Source organism: Procambarus clarkii, chromosome 36 (assembly GCF_040958095.1).
Source record: "Procambarus clarkii isolate CNS0578487 chromosome 36, FALCON_Pclarkii_2.0, whole genome shotgun sequence".
In the NCBI taxonomy this organism is placed as follows: Eukaryota; Metazoa; Arthropoda; class Malacostraca; order Decapoda; family Cambaridae; genus Procambarus; species Procambarus clarkii.
This window is the reverse complement of record NC_091185.1, coordinates 33,467,972-33,488,790: the sequence shown is the minus strand read 5'-3', so window position 1 is coordinate 33,488,790 and position 20,819 is coordinate 33,467,972. Positions and strand designations below refer to the sequence as shown.

General features: G+C 44.7%; 1 protein-coding gene across 1 annotated transcript in view; it reads left to right on the top strand.

Moving 5' to 3' along the window:
- The window catches only part of LOC138371747 (uncharacterized), a 311,310-nt gene that overhangs the window by 253,247 nt on the left and 37,244 nt on the right, over positions 1-20,819 (top strand). The window contains exon 6 of the mRNA XM_069336768.1: positions 946-1,070. Coding sequence (XP_069192869.1) covers positions 946-1,070 — 125 coding nt within the window. The remainder of the gene's footprint in view (positions 1-945; positions 1,071-20,819) is intronic.

Genomic DNA, 20,819 nt, shown 5'->3' with positions numbered 1-20,819 from the left:
TCGTTTTTCCTTTCAGTGTTACTGAGTATTTATGAATAATATGTTCGTATTAGTAAGAATATGTCCTATGTTCTTTATATCCACTTCTACACTGCCTTTGAAAATGTTGGCAAGGGTCAAGGAAACGCATCTCTTAGCAACTAGCCATAATAATACAATAAACTTTGGAGACTTAATTTGTCAACTTCCTTCTTATCCAATAAAAACCGAACATTAATATAATTGCTATATTTTGCAAGATGCTTTGAGAAATGTGTTCTCATGTTACTTCCCAAACAAAACAAATGCTAACACAGCATGGTTTCTTGAAACTAGAACTTGGCACTAAAGAACCTCGCTTCTTCTATACATAAGTAGAAAAGCTGTGTTTTCTGTTCAATATAGTTATTTTCACTGTGGTTTCTGGAAGTGAAGATAATTATGTTCAACTGGAAAATCTTGCAGTTGCGGATATGTTAAGCTGGACAAGAAGCATGACTCTCTCAACACGGTCAGCCATGGCTCATCAGAGCGGGTTAGCAGAGCAGGTCGTGCACTAGACCAGGTCGGCACTCAGAGCAGGTCGTGTACTAGAGCAGGTCGGCACTCAGAGCAGGTCGTGCACTAGACCAGGTCGGCCCTCAGAGCAGGTCGTGCACTAGAGCAGGTCATCTGTCCAAAACATATGTAACTCTCTCATCAGTGCTACTCACTGACGTTCTCCCTTCACACTCTCATTATTTACATATTTCCTTTCAGTAATATTTGCCTATATAAATGATGTGTCGAAACTACCCCCTCAACATTATCCACAACATCATGTCTCTCTCTCTACACTAATTCTCCACCATTGTATTTCAGTAACTCCAGTAACACTCTCCAGCAGTGTTCCTCCCTCACCCGCCCTCATAACCTCCCGACAACAGCTCCGGCGCCACCACTAACTCCCTCACCTTCCTCCAACAGTGTGGGAGGTCTGCAGTCTGGCCAAGAGTTTGCCCTGGTGGTTCAAGTGTCCAATGAGGAAGGGGTCAGCCCTCCTGTTGTACTCAGTGCCTTCACTCTTAAAGACAATGCCCAGACTGTTATAGGTGAGTCAGCCTGCCTGTTGTACTCAGTGCCTTCACTCTTAAAGACAATGCCCAGACTGTTATAGGTGAGTCAACCCTCCTGTTATACTCAGTGCCTTCACTCTTAAAGACAATGCCCAGACTGTTATAGGTGAGTCAGCCCACCTGTTGTACTCAGTGCCTTCACTCTTAAAGACAATGCCCAGACTCTTATAGGTGAGTCACCCCATGGTATTGGCTGTCATGTTGAAAAGCTATGTATGAAAGTGTCTTGATTTTGTCTTGTACACATTTTAGTACAAGTTATGCATGCTTGGAGGGGCAGTAGGGACCGGGAGTGTAGGGACGGGGAGGAGGGGGGGGGGGGGGGACGGAGTAAGAGTGTCCACTGAAGGTTCGCAGATAATTGGAATAAATAATGTTTCTGGTTCAATCCTGGTTTTAACAATAATGTAAATAATAAGACTTGAGCATGCACACACAAACACACACACACACACACACACACAAACACACACACACACACACACACACACACACACACACACACACACACACACACACACACACACACACACACACACACACACACACACTCACACACACACACACACACACACACACACACACACACACACACACACACACACACACACACACACACACACACACACACACACACACACACACACAAGAAAGAAACCAAAGTGGAGCTAGTGGCATCACCGGTGCATGTAAGTGTGCGACCTGACCGGGTGGGACGCCCCGCCGTGGAACTACCTGATTGTGCTGTTGAGTGGTGACTGTGATCAGAGGTACAGTGAATTAGTGAACTGTCACACAACGATACAGTGACTGACTCCAGAGCTTTGTGTAGACAGAGAAGAACCGGCATCATCAATCTACTAGCACTTAGTGAATCACCTAGTGGGAGACAACGACGGATAAACATCGTCATCATACATCGTCCTTACTCATCTGGTTGTGTGAGCGGGAGGAGTCTGGTATGTACCCCCTCTCTGGTCAATTAATCAGGTGTTCAGATTGAGGTAAAATATGATCAAATTCTTGTTCAGGATATCATATATATTTAAAAATCTCAGGGTGGCTCATTTAGGCAGAGGTAATGCATAAGAGAAATCTTGACACATACAAGCACGCCCGCCCATGTACGTATACACGCACACAAGTGTGCACACGCTAAAACAGACACACACACACACGCACACACACACACACACACACACACACACACACACACACACACACATACACACACAATCGTTCAGTCAGGGGAAATGGCATTAACACCTGGGATCAGGACCTTACTATCCCCCCCCTCTTAACCCCCCCATCTGACCTGACCTGACCTGGTCGCCATCTCCTCCCCTCCACCCCCAGTCCCCCACATCGCCCATACAAACACTCTTCCCCTCCCCACTCTCTCCCTCTCCCACTCCCTCTCTCCCACTCTCTCTCTCTCCCACTCTCTATCTCTCCCACTCTCTCTCTCTCTCCCACTATCTCTCTCCTGCTCTCTCTCTCTCTCTCTCTCTCTCTCTCTCTCTCTCTCTCTCTCTCTCTCTCTCTCTCTCTCTCTCTCTCTCTCTCTCTCTCTCTCTCTCTCTCTCTCTCTCTCCCTCTCCCTCCCTCTCTTTCCTTCCCCCTTCCTCTCTGCCCACACACACACACACACACACACACACACACGCATCTCTTCCACTCTCTATCTCTCCCACTCTCTCTCTCTCTCCCACTATCTCTCTCCTGCTCTCTCTCTCTCTCTCTTGCAGATGACGCAAAATTAATGAGAAGAGTTGTGACAGACGAGGATTGTAGGATCCTCCAAGAGGACTTAAACAGGCTGCAGAGATGGTCAGGGAAATAGCTACTGGAGTTTAACACCAGTAAATGTAAAGTTATGGAAATGGGATCAGGTGACAGGAGACCAAAGGGACAGTACACAATGAAGGGGAACAGCCTACCTGTAACGATTCGAGAAAGAGACCTGGGAGTGGATGTGACACCTAATCTAACTCCTGAGGCACATATAAATAGGATAACGACAGCAGCGTACTCTACACTGGCGAAAATTAGAACTTCATTCAGAAACCTAAATGAGGAAGCTTTTAGGGCGCTTTACACTGCCTACGTGAGACCCGTCTTAGAGTATGCCGCGCATCATGGAGCCCCCACCTGAAGAAACACATAAAGAAACTGGAGAAGGTTCAGAGGTTTGCGACGAGGCTTGTCCCAGAGTTACGAGGGATGGGATATGAAGAGCGGCTGAAGGAACTGAACCTTACGACACTAGAGAAAAGAAGGGAGAGAGGAGATATGATAGGGACATATAAAATACTCAGGGGAATTGACAAAGTGGAAATAGATGAAATGTTCACACGTAATAATAACAGAACGAGGGGACATGGGTGGAAACTGGAAACTCAGATGAGTCACAGAGATGTTAGGAAGTTTTCTTTTAGCGTGAGAGTAGTAGAAAAATGGAATGCACTTGGGGAACTGGTTGTGGAAGCAAATACTATTCATACTTTTAAAACTAGGTATGATAGGGAAATGGGACAGGAGTCATTGCTGTAAACAACCGATAGCTAGAAAGGCGGGATCCAAGAGTCAATGCTCGATCCTGCAAGCACATATAGGTGAGTACATATAGGTGAGTACACACACACATACACACACACACACATACACACACACACACACACCTTCCCCCTCTCTCCCTCACCCGCTCTCTCCCTCACCCGCTCTCTCCCTCTCTGTCTCTCTCCCTCTCCTCTCTCTCCCTCTCTCCCTCCCGCCTCTCTCTCCATCTCCTCCCCCCCTCCCCTTCTACTTTCTTCTCACTTCAGTGGAAGGGTCGGATCCCCCCACCCACCCATTTATTTCTCCCTTTATCACTCCCTCTCTCTCTCTCTCTTTCTCTCTCCCTTCCTCTCTCTCTCTCTCTCCCTCCCCCATCCCGCGCTGCCCTCCTGACAAATCCTATCATGGCACAACTATAGGAACAGGGTCAAGCATGGCAGCCAGAGGTACCAGGGGAACAGGGAAGAGCCAAGGTGACGAAATGAAGGAAATGTTCACCCAGTTTCTGGAGGACATCAAGAGTGAGATGCAAGAAATGATGCAGGAAATGAAGAACGAAATAAGCAACCTGAAAAGAGAGCTGACAGCAGCAAAGGAGGAGATTAGAGCCCTCAAAGAGAATGGTATCGAGGCTGAGAATCAGAAAACCATCCAGGGAGAAGGTGGTAATAGTTTTTTGGATGAGAATGCCACAATAAAAGCAACATTTGCAGGAATACTAAAAAAAAATAACTCTGAAGTAATGACTGCAGTGATGGAGGTGGCCATGAAAGCAGCCACCTCACAGGAGGCGGCACGCTCCACTAGCCAACTGCTGGAAAGGAACAGATCAGTGGCTGCTGTGGGTATTAAAGACCAGGAAGGCTCTAATAGGACAGAGTGGAATGACAAGGACAAAGCAGCAGTGAATGAAGTACTAAAGGCACTAGACATGGAAGGGGCTGAGCATAGCATTGAGAAGGTTTTTAGGCTAGGCTGGTACAACAAAGACCGAGACCGAATGATAAAGATAGTGTTTGCAAACGAGAGCACAAAGGAGAAGATCCTATCAAGGAAGAGCTCCCTGAAAAACGTGGAAAAATTAAAAAATGTATTCCTCCAGAGAGACATGACAAGGGAGGAGAGAGCCATGGCGGCAGAAGCAAGGAAGAGGCGCAGAGCGAGAGGGGAAAACCAGGAAGTCACAGCTCCCAACACAACACCCCCAGAGGCGAGGAGGGAACCCACAACCAGCTACCCAGTAACACCAGAAGGAAGGAGAACCCCGCCTCCCTCCTCTGCATAGAAAACCCCCCTACCCCAAACCCTCCCTGCCTCCACTCAAATGTTCAGGCAAATCTCCCTCTCCCCACACCCAATCCCCACCCTTCTACCCCTCCGAACCTCCCGAGTCCTCCCTTCCCCTCCTTTCCTTCCCGTCTTCCCTCCCCTTTCACCCCATACCCTCCCTGTCCCTCCCCCTTCACTGGATCCCCTGCCCCTCATCTCAGTATCCTCAGAGACCCTGTTATCCACCTCACAGGTCCTCACACCCTTGGAACAGCCTCCCCCACCAGCAGAACACTCACCAAGGAGGCTATTTGAGAAGGGACAGAAGAAAGTGAGCCTCAAAGCGATGTACACTAACATAGATGGAATTACAAATAAAGCAAATGAGCTTGGAGAACTGGTACTAGAGGGAAACCCAGACATAATAGCCCTCACAGAAAGTGAGGGCTATTATGTCTGTGTTCAGTGTACATACGCAGTGTTCCCACAGGACTATTATGTTATGAGGAAAGAGAGGGAAAGAAGAGGTGGGGGTGGTGTAGCTCTGCTGGTAAGAAAAGGCTGGGATTTTGAGGAGATGGATATTCAGGGCTGTGAAGGTTTCAGTGACTACATAGCAGGTACTGTAACAAATGGAGGGAAAAAAATTATAGTCGTAGTCATATATAATCCACCACCAAATGACAGAAGACCTAGACAGGAATATGATAGAAACAACATGGCCACCATTAACATAATAGAAAGAGTAGCTTCTGTTGCTAGCAGGAATGGATCTGGACTACTAATTATGGGAGACTTCAACCATGGGAAGATAGATTGGAAGAACAGAGACCCGCATGGAGGACCAGAAGCATGGAGAGCTAAGCTGCTGGACGTGGCAACAAGAAACTTTCTAAGCCAGCACATCAAAGAACCAACAAGAATGAGAGGAGATGAACCAGCAATGCTTGATTTGATATTTACCCTAAATGAGTGGGATATAAGGGAAGTTAAGATGGAAGCGCCCTTGGGAATGAGTGACCACAGTGTATTGAACTTTGAGTACCTGGTAGAGCTAGGACTTACCTCCCCCAAAAAAGAACTTGGAATCAAAAGGCTGGCATACCGAAAGGGGAATTATGAACAGATGAGAAGTTTCCTAAGTGAAATACCTTGGGACACAGACCTCAGAGATAAGTCTGTACAGGGTATGATGGACTATGTTACCCAAAAGTGTCAGGAGGCAGTAAACAGGTTCATCCCGGCCCAAAGGGAAAAATCCGAGAAGCAACAGAAGAATCCATGGTATAATAGGGCATGTATGGAAGCGAAGAAACTGAACAAAAGGGCATGGAGGAACTTCCGGAATAACAGAACACCAGAAAGCAGAGAGAAATACCAGAGAACCAGGAATGAGTATGTCAGGGTGAGAAGAGAAGCAGAGAAAAGTTATGAAAATGATATAGCAAACAAAGCCAAGACCGAACCAAAGCTACGCCACAGTCACATCAGAAGGAAAACAACAGTGAAAGAACAGGTATTGAAATTTAGAACAGGCGAGGACAGGTATACAGAGAATAATAAAGAGGTGTAGGAAGAACTCAACAAGAGATTCCAGGTGGTCTGCACAATAGAACAAGGTGAGGTAACTGTGCTAGGAGAAAGGGAGATAAACCAGGCGGCCTAGAAAGAGTTCGAAATTACGAGAGAGAAGGTCAAGAGACACCTGCTGGATCTGGATGTTAGAGAGGCTGTTGGTCCAGACGGGATCTCGCCAAGGGTACTGAAAGAGTGTGCAGAGGCACTTTGCTTGCCACTCTCCATAGTGTATAGTAGGTCACTGGAGACGGGAGACCTACCAGCAATTTGGAAGACGGCGAATGTGGTCCTAATATACAAAAAGGGCGACAGGCAAGAGACACTGAACTACAGGCCAGTGTCCTTGACTTGTATACCATGCAAGGTGATGGAGAAGATCGTGAGAAAAAACCTGGTAACACATCTGGAGAGATGGGACTTCATGACAAATCGCCAACATGGATTCAGAGAGGGTAAATCTTACCTGACTGGGTTAATAGAATTCTATGACCAGGTGACAAAGATTAAACAAGAAAGAGAAGGCCGGACGAACTGCATTTTCTTGGATTGTCGGAGATCCTTTGACACAGTACCGCATAAGAGGCTGGTACGTAAGCTGGAGAGACAGGCAGGTGTAGCTGGGAAGGTGCTCCAGTGGATAAGGGAGTACCTGAGCAATAGGAAGCAGAGAGTTACGGTGAGGGGTAAGACCTCATATTGGCGTGAAGTCACCAGTGGAGTCCCACAGGGCTCTTTACTCGGTCCTATCTTGTTTCTGATATGTGTAAATATCAGAAACAAGAGGGTATAGATTCATTTCTCTCAATGTTTGCGGATGATGCCAAAATTATGAGAAGGATTAAGACAGAGGAGGACTGCTTGAGGCTTCAAGAAGACCTAGACAATCTGAAGGAATGGTCAAACAAATGGTTATTAGAGTTTAGCTCAAGCCAATGTAATGTAATGAAGATAGGTTTAGGGAGCAGGAGGCCAGATACAAGGTACCATCTGGGAGATGAAATACTTCAAGAGTCCGAGAAAGAAAAAGACTTTGGGGTTGATATCTCGCCAGACCTGTCTCCTGCAGCCCATATCAAGAGGATAACATCAGCGGCATATGCCAGGCTGGCCAACATAAGAACGGCATTCAGACACTTGTGTAAGGAATCATTCAGAACTTTGTATACCACATATGTCAGGCCAATCCTGGAGTATGCAGCCCCAGCATGAAGTCCATATCTAGTCAATGATAAGACCAAACTGGAAAAGGTTCAAAGGTTTGCCACCAGACTAGTATCCGAGCTCAGAGGTATGAGCTACCAGGAGAGACTACGGGAATTAAACCTCACTTCGCTGGAAGACAGAAGAGTTAGGGGGGACATGATCACCACATTCAAGATTCTGAAGGGAATTGATAGGGTAGATAAAGACAGTCTATTTAACACAAGGGAAACACGCACTAGGGGACACAGGTGGAAACTGAGTGCCCAAATGAGCCACAGAGATATTAGAAAGAATTTTTTCAGTGTCAGAGTGGTTGACAAATGGAATGCATTAAGAAGTGATGTGGTGGATGCTGACTCCATACACAGTTTCAAGTGTAGATATGATAGAGCCCAATAGGCTCTGGAACCTGTACACCAGTTGATTGACAGTTGAGAGGTGGAACCAATGAGCTAGAGCCCAACCCCAACAAGCGCAAATAGGTGAGTACACACACACACACAGTCACTAGGTCAGTCAGGGGTGTAGGGTGGGTGGACACGTGTGCTGCGCTCATCAAAAACTGGTCATAATTAAGGGCATCAGAGGTATACAAAGAAAAATCGTTGCATAGTGATATTACGAAGTGTAACACACCGATTAGAAAATAACAATGTCAAGGATTGTGTGTGATCATGCTAATTAATTAAGATCGGGGGTACATCATCAGTGCCATTCAGGCACCATTGCCTGCACGGTTCAGTCAGAGTGTACATAACTAGCTGTGATTGTGATACTGAGGATTTAAAGGAAGCTATCAAAACGTGTAGCATTAGAGCTATACCGGTGCCAAAGGGAACCAGAAGCTGATTACTGGTAACAAATAGCGGGAAGTCGAAGTGATCTACACCTGGCAGCAGCATGGACACCAGCAGGCCTACGGACGAAAACAAGATGACGCAATCGCTTCATAACACCTAGTTGTGCTCTGGGACGTTGGTTTAGTGGTAAGTGCCTCTTATGTCAATTATACGGTGTACAGTGTTCTTTCAATATAATAGTTAGTCCTGGATGTATGGTAAAATACGGAAACGAACCTCAAGAGACAATATACCGCTCCTTTTTGTACTACTTTTCTGGCACCCTCTTATTACATTACTCACAGGCTAACCCACCAACACCTTCTCTCACCTCCCCCCCTCTCACCATTCCCACCCTTTCACCCTATACCATTCCCACCCACTTCACTCTCCACACACACACACACACACACCACACATAACCCAGCCACCAACCACCCCAAGTGCCTTCCCTCACTCTCCATCATTGACCCTCCTTCCCTGCTTGCCCCCATACTCATATTTCCCCCTCTCTCTTCTCTCTCCCCCCCCCCCCCCCACTTATTTCTCTCTTTCTCCCTCACTCATTTCTTTCTCTCTCCCTCACTTATTCTTCTCTCCTCCCACACTCATATATTGTTCTCTCACTCAATCATTTATTTCTTTCTCCTTCAATCATTTCTTTATCTCTCCCTCCCTTTCTCTCCCTCTCCCTCCTTCACTCTCCCTTTCACTCCCTCCCATTCTCCCACCCTCTCTCTTTCGCTCTCTCTCTCTCTCTATCTCTCTCTCTCTCTCTCTATCTCTCTCTCTCTCTCTCTCTCTCTCTCTCTCTCTCTCTCTCTCTCTCTCTCTCTCTCTCTCTCTCTCTCTCTCTCTCTCTCTCTCTCTCTCTCTCTCTTTGTCTCTCTCTCTCTCTCTCTCTCTCTCTCTCTCTCTCTCTCTCTCTCTCTCTCTCTCTCTCTCTCTCTCTCTCTCTCTCTCTCTCTCTCTCTCTCTCTCTCTCTCTCTCTCTCTCTCTCTCTCTCTCTCTCTCTCTCTCTCTCTCTCTCTCTCTCTCTCTCTCTCTCTCTCTCTCTCTCTCTCTCTCTTTGTCTCTCTCTCTCTCTCTCTTTCTCTCTCTCTCTCTCTCTCTCTCTCTCTCTCTCTCTCTCTCTCTCTCTCTCTCTCTCTCTCTCTCTCTCTCTCTCTCTCTCTCTCTCTCTTTCTTGGAGGGAGAAGGAGGGAACCGAGCCACTATGACAGAGATCTTGGAGGGACTGGATATGAAAGGGACAAATGGCAATATAGAGAAGGTTTTCAGGCTGGGCGGCTACAAGAACGAAAGGAAACGACTGATAAAGGTAGTTCTGATGAACGAGGCAACAAAAGAGAAAATCCTATCCAGGAAGAGCAGACTTATGAGGTTAATGGAATACAAGAACGTCTTTCTGTAAAGAGACATGACAAGAGAAGAGAGAAGGAAGGTTACAGAAGCAAGGAGGAGACGCAAAGAAAAGGTTGGGGACGTGGGAGCCACAGGACTCAGCTCAGTGTCTCCAGAAACCTCAGAGGGGAGTGAGAATCCCCCTACCAGCAGGCCAGTGCCCCCAGGGAGGAATTTAACAGAAGCATCCCACCATCCAACCCACAGCCATCCCCCCATCAATCGCCTGCACCTCCCCATACAGTAAAGTCCCCTCTTCAGACCATGCCAACCATGCTCCCCGATCTCAGGCCCCCATGGCCTTCTTCGTCCCCAACCCCTTCCCCAGGTCCTCCCTGTTCCCACACCCCCATGCCGTCCTCGGTTTCTCCTAGCCCATGCCCTCCACAGTTCCCACACTCCAAGCTCTCCTTCCTACCCTACCCCTTCTGGACTATTCTCAATTCGATCGACTTGAGAATGCTGCAGGACGGATCGAAACGTTGTCGTCGTTTAAGTTTCAAGTGTGTGGTTTGATCAATATATTTCAGCCACGTTATTGTGACTCCTCGTCTCCATATCAAAAGATTAACATCTGCGGCGTATGTGAGGTTGGCTAACATCAGAACTGCCTTCAGGAACCTGTGTAAGGAATCATTCAGAACCTTGTATACCACGAACTACGACCCTCCTGACGCGACACAGACAAGAACAGTACTCTGTGTGTTTCCCCGGCAGTCCATCACGTGAGCCACGACCCCCCCCCCAAGACGAGACACAGACAAAAGCATTACTATGTGTCCGTCCGACAGTCCCATCACGTGAGCCACGACCCCCCAGACGCGACACAGCTGACACTCTTCTTAGTCATCGTTTATAGACCTCAAAAGCTGCTTCATGTTGACATAAGTTTCTTTCACTCGAGCTGCATAACTGGAAAGAACCGATGGGAAAACACTCCTGTTATGCAACAAAACACTCCTGTTATGCAACAAAACACTCCTGTTATGCAACAAAACACTCCTGTTATGCAACAAAACACTCCTGTTATGCAACAAAACACTCCGGTTATGCAACAAAACACTCCGGTTATGCAACAAAACACTCCGGTTATGCAACAAAACACTCCTGTTATGCAACAAAACACTCCGGTTATGCAGTAAACATTCCTGTTATGCAACAAAACCCATGTAAGACTCGTCTTGGATGAAAACTAAATCTAATCAACAATTTTAAATATCATTTTCGTTCTCAGCGACATAGAATTATTTATATTTGACTTCACTTGTTTCAGAAGCATTTTGTCTGTACATATGTACACTCATGAGATTGATACAGTTAGTAAATCTTTGCTAAAATTTAAGTTAGCCAAATAATTTTATTGTTAATAATTAATGCTAGAATAAAATAAACACAATGAATATAAAGAAACTGTGTCAATGAGAGAAAAAGAAGCACAAAAATATAAATACTAATTTTTAAGGTTGTAACACAGTTCTTGACAATTACCTCAAACCTAGAGCCAGGAGGCGCTTTATGGGACACTGCCTCAAGCTATCTCTATATTTACGGCGTTGTGTGCTGCGAGGTGCTCTGGGAGGCTAGTATTGTTCAGGAAATGTAACCAGCTTTTCTGCCGTGATCACTGGGTCAAAGGATGAGTCTAAGAGATAAGTAGAAAAATGTGCATGTTTTCTTAGACCGAAGACGTCAAGGTTCTCTGGTTGTGGTGCCAGGTGACGGTGGATGAATTACTGTAGTTAGTACGGTACTTCATTGGGATGCTCAGTGATATATAATACCAGATATCTGTCGTGTTACACTTAATGCTTTAAATTATTATACTTCTTCTGACCTTTTCTATTATACAAGCCTTCCAGATTTTGGTTCATGCTGATCCAACCACTCTAATAGGTGATTTAAATGCCAAACACAAAACATTAGATTAATTCACAAACACCAACGGTAGAAGAGTGATTACACTTCTCAGTGTACGTTATGATGTTAAAATTATCAATAAGAATCACCCATATGTATGAAGGAGTGTACGACAGGCGTATTGACTTGAATCACTCATACACAACTCATGGCTCTGATGCTGTGCATATCTGACCATTCAGCAATAACAGCGAACATATATGTGGCTAATGTTGTCGTTCCTAGTATTGATTAGACGAGGGTTAACATGGACAAGAACAGTACGCTGTGTGTCCCACCGGCAGTCCCATCAACATTCCATCACGTGGGCGACGACCCACGTGATGGGACTGTCACATGTATGTTTGAGGAACATACATGTGGCTAATGTTGTCGTTCCTATTATTGATTAGACGAATGTTAACAGTAAGAAAAGAATATTTAGATAACATACAGACTTCAGACTTGAAAACTGGTGTAAAATTACGAGCTTGAAATTTACAACTTTTTAAGATCCATCTTCTAAATAAAACTGACGAGACTATCAATATCAGTGAGTTTAACCAAAAGAAAAGAACTACCAGTCAGTACGTTAGAAGGAGTCACCACTGTCGTCATCCTAATTTGGAAGAACTTTAATAAATGACGACAATCAGATAGATGCCATGTGAGTCTTTGAATACAGATGTTGGAACTTCCGCAGGTTAGGTTGTTTAAATAAGGGAAGGAAGGAAGAGAGGAATTGTCAGGGGAAAGCGCCAAGCCATTTCGACTGGGTAGCTCAGGGAAGGGGTCAGCATAAGGATTTGGGATGGGACGGGGAAAAGGAATGGTGCTCAACCACTTGGACGGTCGGGGATTGAATGACTGAACTTTAACAAAATAATTGGAAGGGTTTTGTAACTATGCAAACAATCGTACATTCTTAGACCTAATGGAAAACAGGTAGATTTCCAAACTGTTCACTTTATAGTCAGAAAAAAATAAAGCTAGAAACAAAACTTAAATATCCCTAGGGCTTGTATAGCACATATTTGTACTAAGTTAAGCCTCAGATAGCCTGTATTAGGCCTAGGATGCTTAGTTTGTGCTAGGGTTTTCTTTGCAACATCGGTACAAAAACTTATCCATTTTGTCCAGATTCAATTTTACCAGTTTATTCTTTCTAATTGCCAATATATATATATATATATATATATATATATATATATATATATATATATATATATATATATATATATATATATATATATATATATATATATATATATATACTGTGACGGGAAAGTGTAGGAGTTTAGGTGTTCGGCAGTCCTCCTAATGGCTGGTGTTAATGCCTATCACATTTTAGAAAAAAAAAGATCGACTGCTTGGCTGTTGTCTGTGGTAGAGTAAGGGAAGACACACAAAACACATAGTATGAACAATGAAACTTTAATTAAACTTCAAAAATTATGAATAAAACAATTCCTTGGCTATGTACAGTGCAAACAAACAAGTAAAAAAAATATAACATAAAAATTAAGAACAAGGGTGACGTTACTCTACAAATAAAATAAAGACAAAAGAATGAATAAACAGGTGCTGAGAATATAGCGCTAGCCGAGAACCTCCACCAATAAATAGAGCGTATATCAGTTGGTTGTTCACAGCTTGAGAGCACAAGGATATTCTGACCTCAATGACTGGTTCAGGCCCAGACATCGACTTGGTAGAGGGCGCTGAGGTGCAGGTGTGCAGTCGGCGGGTCACCAATCAGAAGCAGGCAGGCTGTAATGGTAATTCGCTGGTTGACGACGGTGGCGAGTCGGCATGGAGGGAGTGCGGAGTGTGGGGAGTTTAGGGTACGTTTGCCTCCTGGTCAAAACATTTTGTGCTACTGGTAGATGTATCTTGAAGGTAGCATCTTAGTGTTTTATATATAATTAACATTACATAGGGAAGAGCAGTCTCAATCTCTCTTGAAAGAGATTATATATATGTTTGTGTGTTTGTGTGTGTGTGTGTGTGTGTGTGTGTGTGTGTGTGTGTGTGTGTGTGTGTGTGTGTGTGTGTGTGTGTGTGTGTGTGTGTGTGTGTGTGTGTGTGTGTGTGTGTGTGAGGTATTTTGGAGGGCTGCTGGAGGGAGCAAGGGGCGACAAGATCAGGAGATCAGGTCAACCTCACAGTCACCTCAGGGTCGGCTATAACGTCACTACGCCCACAATCTCAAATGAGCCTATTGCTACCACAAGACCTAAATGAATGGAGAATATCTGATCACTAATTGGCCAGTCCCAGAGACAATGACTAGAGTTGAATAGACAATGCTTGTTGCATCACGTTATTCCTTCACAGTACACCAGTCCTAGTAGATATGTGCGTCCTTGCTCCTCGTCAGTAAGAAGCGACATTATTATTGGAGAGTCAAGTTATCTGCAAAGTCCTAATTCGTTGTAACTGTCACACAAATGGCCGAAATCCCTTGTTGTATGAAGTTTTGTCAAAGTGAAATATCTGCTCAAAGAAACCACGAGGAACATCGCAAAGTAACAGGACTTTGAGAAAGTATTCCACTCTGATCGTGATCAAAGTAATCTCTATAGCTCTGATTCAGAAAGAGTTCTGCCATGATTGAATGTAGACAACAAGGTCCACTACAGATGATCTAAGGGTGAAGTGCCTTAAAGACCAGTTAGGAAGAAGAATTGGAGTTTAAGACGTTGCAAGAACTGGCATTGCAAGACAGTATCCGCTTGTGTGTATTTTCCACGATCAAATCAGTGTATAGCTGCAGATAGCTACCACGTGTTGCCCAACCATCAGTAACACCTGTAAGCAAGTCTAGCTATCGGTGGCACATGTCCAACCCACATGCCCACCATCTGATACAATCACCCACCTGCGCACACCTGTTACGGTATCGACACCGTCGTTAAACAGAGCCATGCAAAAGATGTACAGTGACCACAACACAGCAGTTGCAACATCAGGATCTGCGTGTTGGTACAAGAATTCGACCAACTACGAACCACTTAGTTTGATGAAAGGGAGCAGTAGAGCAACAGAAGTGCACTTACATCGCATCAGGCTTGGATATCCATGTGCATGGGAAATAGGCTAACAGGTTCCGGAAGATGAGAGGAAATGTCAGCACTGTGGAGAAATACCCGACAGACCACTGGAACATTATCTAACACAGTGCACAGTTACAAACCCATTAAGATTTAAACTAGATTCAACAGGGCAGAAGAAGTTGTTAAAAACATATGGCAAAATCTTACTGAAGCGACCATGCGAGTAATGAATACTCATACTCCGCCCAAGTAAAACAGAAACAAGCAACACTTAGTGGGCCAGCAAGAGGCTTAGGGCCCGCGCAGGAATATCCCTGCAAAAAAAAAAACACCGTCTTGGAATGTGAAGTGGCGATTTCAGCGCCATCTATGGGTCTGCACTCCAACTCCCTTGTATTGGGTGCTACACAGACAACGCCATCTGTTGGTGGTGGCATGGTATCAGTGAAAGACTCCAGTTTCCTGCCTCAGTCAGATTGTGAGGTCGACGATGATGACCTCTGTTGGGTGGTATATTAATATCAACGCCATCTAGGTTGTGGCTACAAGTTACAATTTCAATTCCCCGGTCGGTGGTTGTTATCCTACGATCACCCAGTGTACTGTTCGTCTAGTTAATGACGTTTTATGTTCAGAGAGGTGAAATAAGCAGGTGATTGTGCTGAAGAGGGCAGTTCACCTTAGGCAGTTCAAGACTCTTGAATTGGTCCTGTGAGAAAACAAAGTGGCCGCCGTCGGTTATACGAGTGTGTTAGCTGCTGTTTATTGCAGTGTTGGATGGGCCAACGTACCCTGGATTGGCCAGTAAAAGTTGCATGACAATGGTGCGTCTGTCGAGAAGTGTTGCTAGCGAGCTGCTAGAAGCCTTCTGCCAGGGTACTGGCTACCCCTCCGGGAGCCGGTGGCTAAGCGGACAGAACACTGGACGCGTGATCCTGTGGTCCCGGGTTCGATCCCGGGCGCCGGAGAAAAACGATGGGCAGAGTTTCTTTCACCCTGATGCCCCTGTTACCTAGCAGTAAATAGGTACCTGGGAGTTAGTCAGCTGTCACGGGCTGCTTCCTGGGGATAGAGGCCTGGTCGAGGACCGGGCCGCGGGGACACTTAAAGCCCCGAAATCATCTCAAGATAACCCCTGTATGTGCTTGTTTGAGACCCCTGTCTACGTGTTGCTGAAGCCCCTTGTCAGTGTGTATCTGGAGAGCGGAGTTCGGGTATTGACACATCGTGAAAATACGGTGTGTGGGGACTGGCCCATGTTGAAGGTGAGTTCACCGGTGTTTGCCATTAGGTGTGGACGTGTACCTGGAAAGTGGATTTACCGGGATTGATGAACACTGCCGATGTATTGTGTCCTAAGTGAAAACGACACTTTGTAAATACATTTAGTAATACTTTAATATATAAAGTGGTGAAGGTATAATAAAGACAGCCAGTTCTTGAAACCCAAACGACTTGGGGCTGGATAAAGAAGAAGAGATTATAACAGCAAGAACCCAGTTACTGGCCCAAAGTGGTCGTAACAACACCTCACGTGCCACTATAGCAAGGTCTCTCATCTGCCTGCTTGCTGCCACGTTTGTGATCTGCTTTAATACAATCATTGTAGAGCATCAACACGACGTTGTTCAGAAGGACTGCCAGGCTTCAGTGTAGCCACATCGAGCCACGAGACCGACCATAGTGAAGATCAGCTATTAAGATCTTGTGGTATGAGTGTGTGAGGCTGGCATACTGTAAGTGCTGAACTCTATTTGATCACGTTATGGTCAATCTACGCGTCGACACCTTTGATGAGCCAGAATTACATTGCCACACACCCAAGCTGTTTAGGTTTCGGGTAAAGACAAACACAACAGTGACAGGTGACTGTGAAGTATTGCGATTGTTTCACCTATCAGAGTGAATGTGTATCATAGTGAATATGAATCTTACACACACACACACACATCAATATAATGCCATTATATTGATTTTCAGAATATTCAGTTTGAAACGCCTATGTTGCCCTTGTATCTATCAGTGTTAGGAAAGCCATGCTAGTAATTAGCTGTCTACGAAAATGTTAAGACAGGATTATCCACTAGTGAACCACATAATGGATTAGTTGAGACATCCTAGTGTCTCTTTGATGCGATATTAGCTTAGACGACACCAATCTACAGTAACGAACGCACTCTATGCAATAGTACATTAGTTTATAATGAATATACATTGCTACATTTCACATTTTTCTTTGTAAAAGAGCCCTCTTTAATTATTTCCCACCGTAACACCGTAAACAAATACTCTAAAGTTTTCAACACCGTATGGTTAAAAGCTAAAAGCCTTGAGCCATTAATTACAAATTTTGATAAGGACCTATTCAGAAGTTTTTCAGTGTCCTTGTTGCACCTTAAAGTTAAATCTGATGACCACCGTGAACAGGGAACAGGTGAAGAACGAACGAGACATTGGACAAGATACCCTTCGGGTAAGCAGGGAAGTGGGTATAGTTGAAGAATAGACGATGAGAGAAAACGTCGAAGTCGAAGAGACAGAGCCCGGGCTAAACCCCGCTACAAGGTAGATCTGAGGCTCTCAACAACCTGGCCGGCAATGCAAGGAGGCGAGGACAGCTGTCCTTTTGGGTCGCTGAGTCTTCTGTCTTCAACGTCGGTCTTCACAACTCGCGTCGCAAGAAATGGCATCTCTTTTATTGCAACTGATAAAACATCTGAAAATCTTGAGCACTGTTCCCACATGCTGCCTTAAGGAGTAAAATGGCATATTAATGATTAAAACATAACCTGACTATTGAAATCCTTCTACACGGAAAGGTGAGATCCTGCTGCTTCTGAACACTTTCCTTTTTAAGACTCTATTACTCATGTGAGTAAGTTTTAATCTCTATTACTTTATAATCTCTATTAATCTCAATTACTCACACACATAGCCCAGTTGATAGAGCTGCGACCTCTCACGCATGAGGTGCAGGGTTTGAGACTCATATAGTCTATGTGAATGGAACGTAACCTGTGTAGCCTGCAAAATGAAAATTATAAACAGCAACTCTTCTAAGGTGAAAAATATTTTATGTATTAGCATAAGACGTTCCTGCAATGTATAATATTATGCTGTACATGCATAGATGTTACAGTGTAACAAGCTAGTTGGTTGGTGTTACAGTTATAAGGTGAGGAGAGTATGTGAAGTTCAATGTTAAATTATCTGCTGAAGCCTGATTAAGGTATTTTGTGACCTTTGTAATCCTATTGGCGCTCCTGTGTAAAGGATGGGTAAGCGGTCACAGGATGGGTAAGCGGTCACAGGATGGGTAAGCACTCCCAGGATGGATAAGCACTCCCAGGATGGGTAAGCACTCCCAGGATGGGTAAGCGGTCACAGGATGGGTAAGCGGTCACAGGATGGGTAAGCGGTCACAGGATGGGTAAGCGGTCACAGGATGGGTAAGCGGTCACAGGATGGGTAAGCGGTCACAGGATGGGTAAGCGGTCACAGGATGGGTAAGCGGTCACAGGATGGGTAAGCACTCCCAGGATGGGTAAGCGGTCACATGATGGGTAACTGGAGCACAATAGCCTGCATGGTTCCCACACCAACAGGCGGATCACTGAGCCAGATAACACTCGCTAAACATATTACATTCACTTGAACTCATCCATATTTTTGGAGTTTTATTATTATTATTGGTATCATTATTATTATAATTATTATCATCCACACCGAAAAATACATGAAGCAGAAATCACAGGAGCAAACCGAGGATTCGAACCAACGTTCTGGATCCCCCCAAGTCATGTGACGTAACCCGCTCGACCATGCTACGCTGTAAGTAATTAAACCTGTGATCCTAAAGGGGCGCGTCTGAAGGGACCCAGAACACTGCTTCTAACCCCATGATGGCTCCATTGACTTTAGCACTATTATTATTATTAATTCTTCCGGTTTACGAGCCACCGTCACTATCTATGTGGCTCACCAACTGACATGACCCAACACGTGACTGTTATATTCTTGAGGCTATCTTGATATGATTTCGGGGCTTTAGTGTCCCCGCGGCCCAGTCCTCGACCAGGCCTCCACCCCCAGGGAACAGCCCGTGACAGCTGATTAACTCCCACGTATCTATTTATTGCTAGGTAACAGGGCATCTGGGTGAAAGAAACTCTGCACATTGTTTCTCGCCGGCGCCCCGGATCGAACCCGGAATCACAGGATCACGCGTCCAGTGTTCTGTTCGCTCAGCCACCGGCCGCTGTTAACGGGAGATATTTGCATTGTGTGATAATGAAATATAATGAAACCAATTTCCCGATATAATCACTTTGGTCATGTTCACTATTGACCTTCATTATGTTTATGTATCTTTATTTCTTGTTCTTTATTTATGCGTACACATAAATAAATAAAAATATCAACACATGAACACATTTTCAAGGATTGAATATATTTGTCTGATTTTCTAATGTATATGTGTTAATATGTCTATCTTCATATGTCTTGATATGAATACATGTTAGTAGATATATAATATATAATAATATATATATACTAGCTGTACCCGCCACGGGTCGATGTGGTTCAGTCTGGTTAAATGGAAAAGACAGAAAAGGGAAAGTGCACACTTCTGATATGTTTAATTTCACAATGTTTGTGGGTATACAATACTTTTTGTTGTTCCATTGTCTGTGGAGATATAGAGATTGTCTACTTTGCCAACTCTAGAACACCCAACATATAATTGTCCATGTGAGAAGCAATCCATGTCTTGATATAAGCGCACAATTCTAAAGATTTGCTTGATAGTTATCTTGAGGTTATCTTCAGATGATTTCGAGGCTCAGCGTCCCCTCGGCCCGGTCCACGACCAGGCCTCTTTTCTGTTACCCTTCCCAGGAAGCAGCCGGACGCAGCTGTCTAACTCCTAGGTACCTATTTACTGCCAGGTAACAAGGGCGTCAGGGTGAAAGAAACTTTTTTGCCCATTTGTCTCCGCCTCTACCGGGGATCGAACCCGGAACCTCAAGACTACGAATCCAAAGCGATGTCCACTCAGCTGTCAGGCGTCCTTCAATGGTGATTGCAAACGCCAATCGAATTGGAAATTACAATTTCTTAAATTGAAATGGCATATCTGTGGGAATCATAGGAATGCGAGGGATGAGGACATTTTCACCTTTGAAAGGTCCTGTCAAAATTGTTGCTTCTACGACGTTGCTGATTATTTTTTTACTGCAAGCCGCGTGTGTTGGAAAGCTTTGGTTGATATCTCGCAACATGATAATTGGCACGCAGATTTCCAATTGCCGTACGTGTGATGGTATCCCTGGCAGATAGAGTGAATTCAAAAATTCTGTTGGATAATTAACCGCTTCATCTGCTTCCGCCACAGTGTCGACGGACTTGTATGTGACTGCTTCGCTTTGAGTGTTAGACTGAATAATATTGTTAAGTTCGTAGACGTCTTTGTTCTTGGCCCGCAAGAATAGCTCGTTCACTTAGCCAATCGTGATCCTTATAATTTGTTTGAATATTGGGAAATACTTTTTCAACCAATTCTTCTTTTGGCGTCACTAAACTGCAGAAGTTATGAGGCAATGAAATTTGTCCTAAGATCAGATCACCCGGCACGTTTCCGTTTTCAATTCCTAGAAACTGATGTGAGAATATTTCAGCTGATGGATCTTTTTGCAGCTTGACACGCACATTTGTAGTTAATATTAACGCCTTTACGTGGCGCCACAAAGTAGAGTATTTCAGGCAAGCATTTATTTCGTTCGCTGGCGTCGATCGAGGAATTTCAGGTAATTTTTGCCTGAAATTTCCTGCAAGCAATATTAATGCGTTCCCAAATGGTCTGATGTTTCCACGCAAATTTTGCAATGATCGATCAAGAGCCTCGAGCGATTTTTTGTAG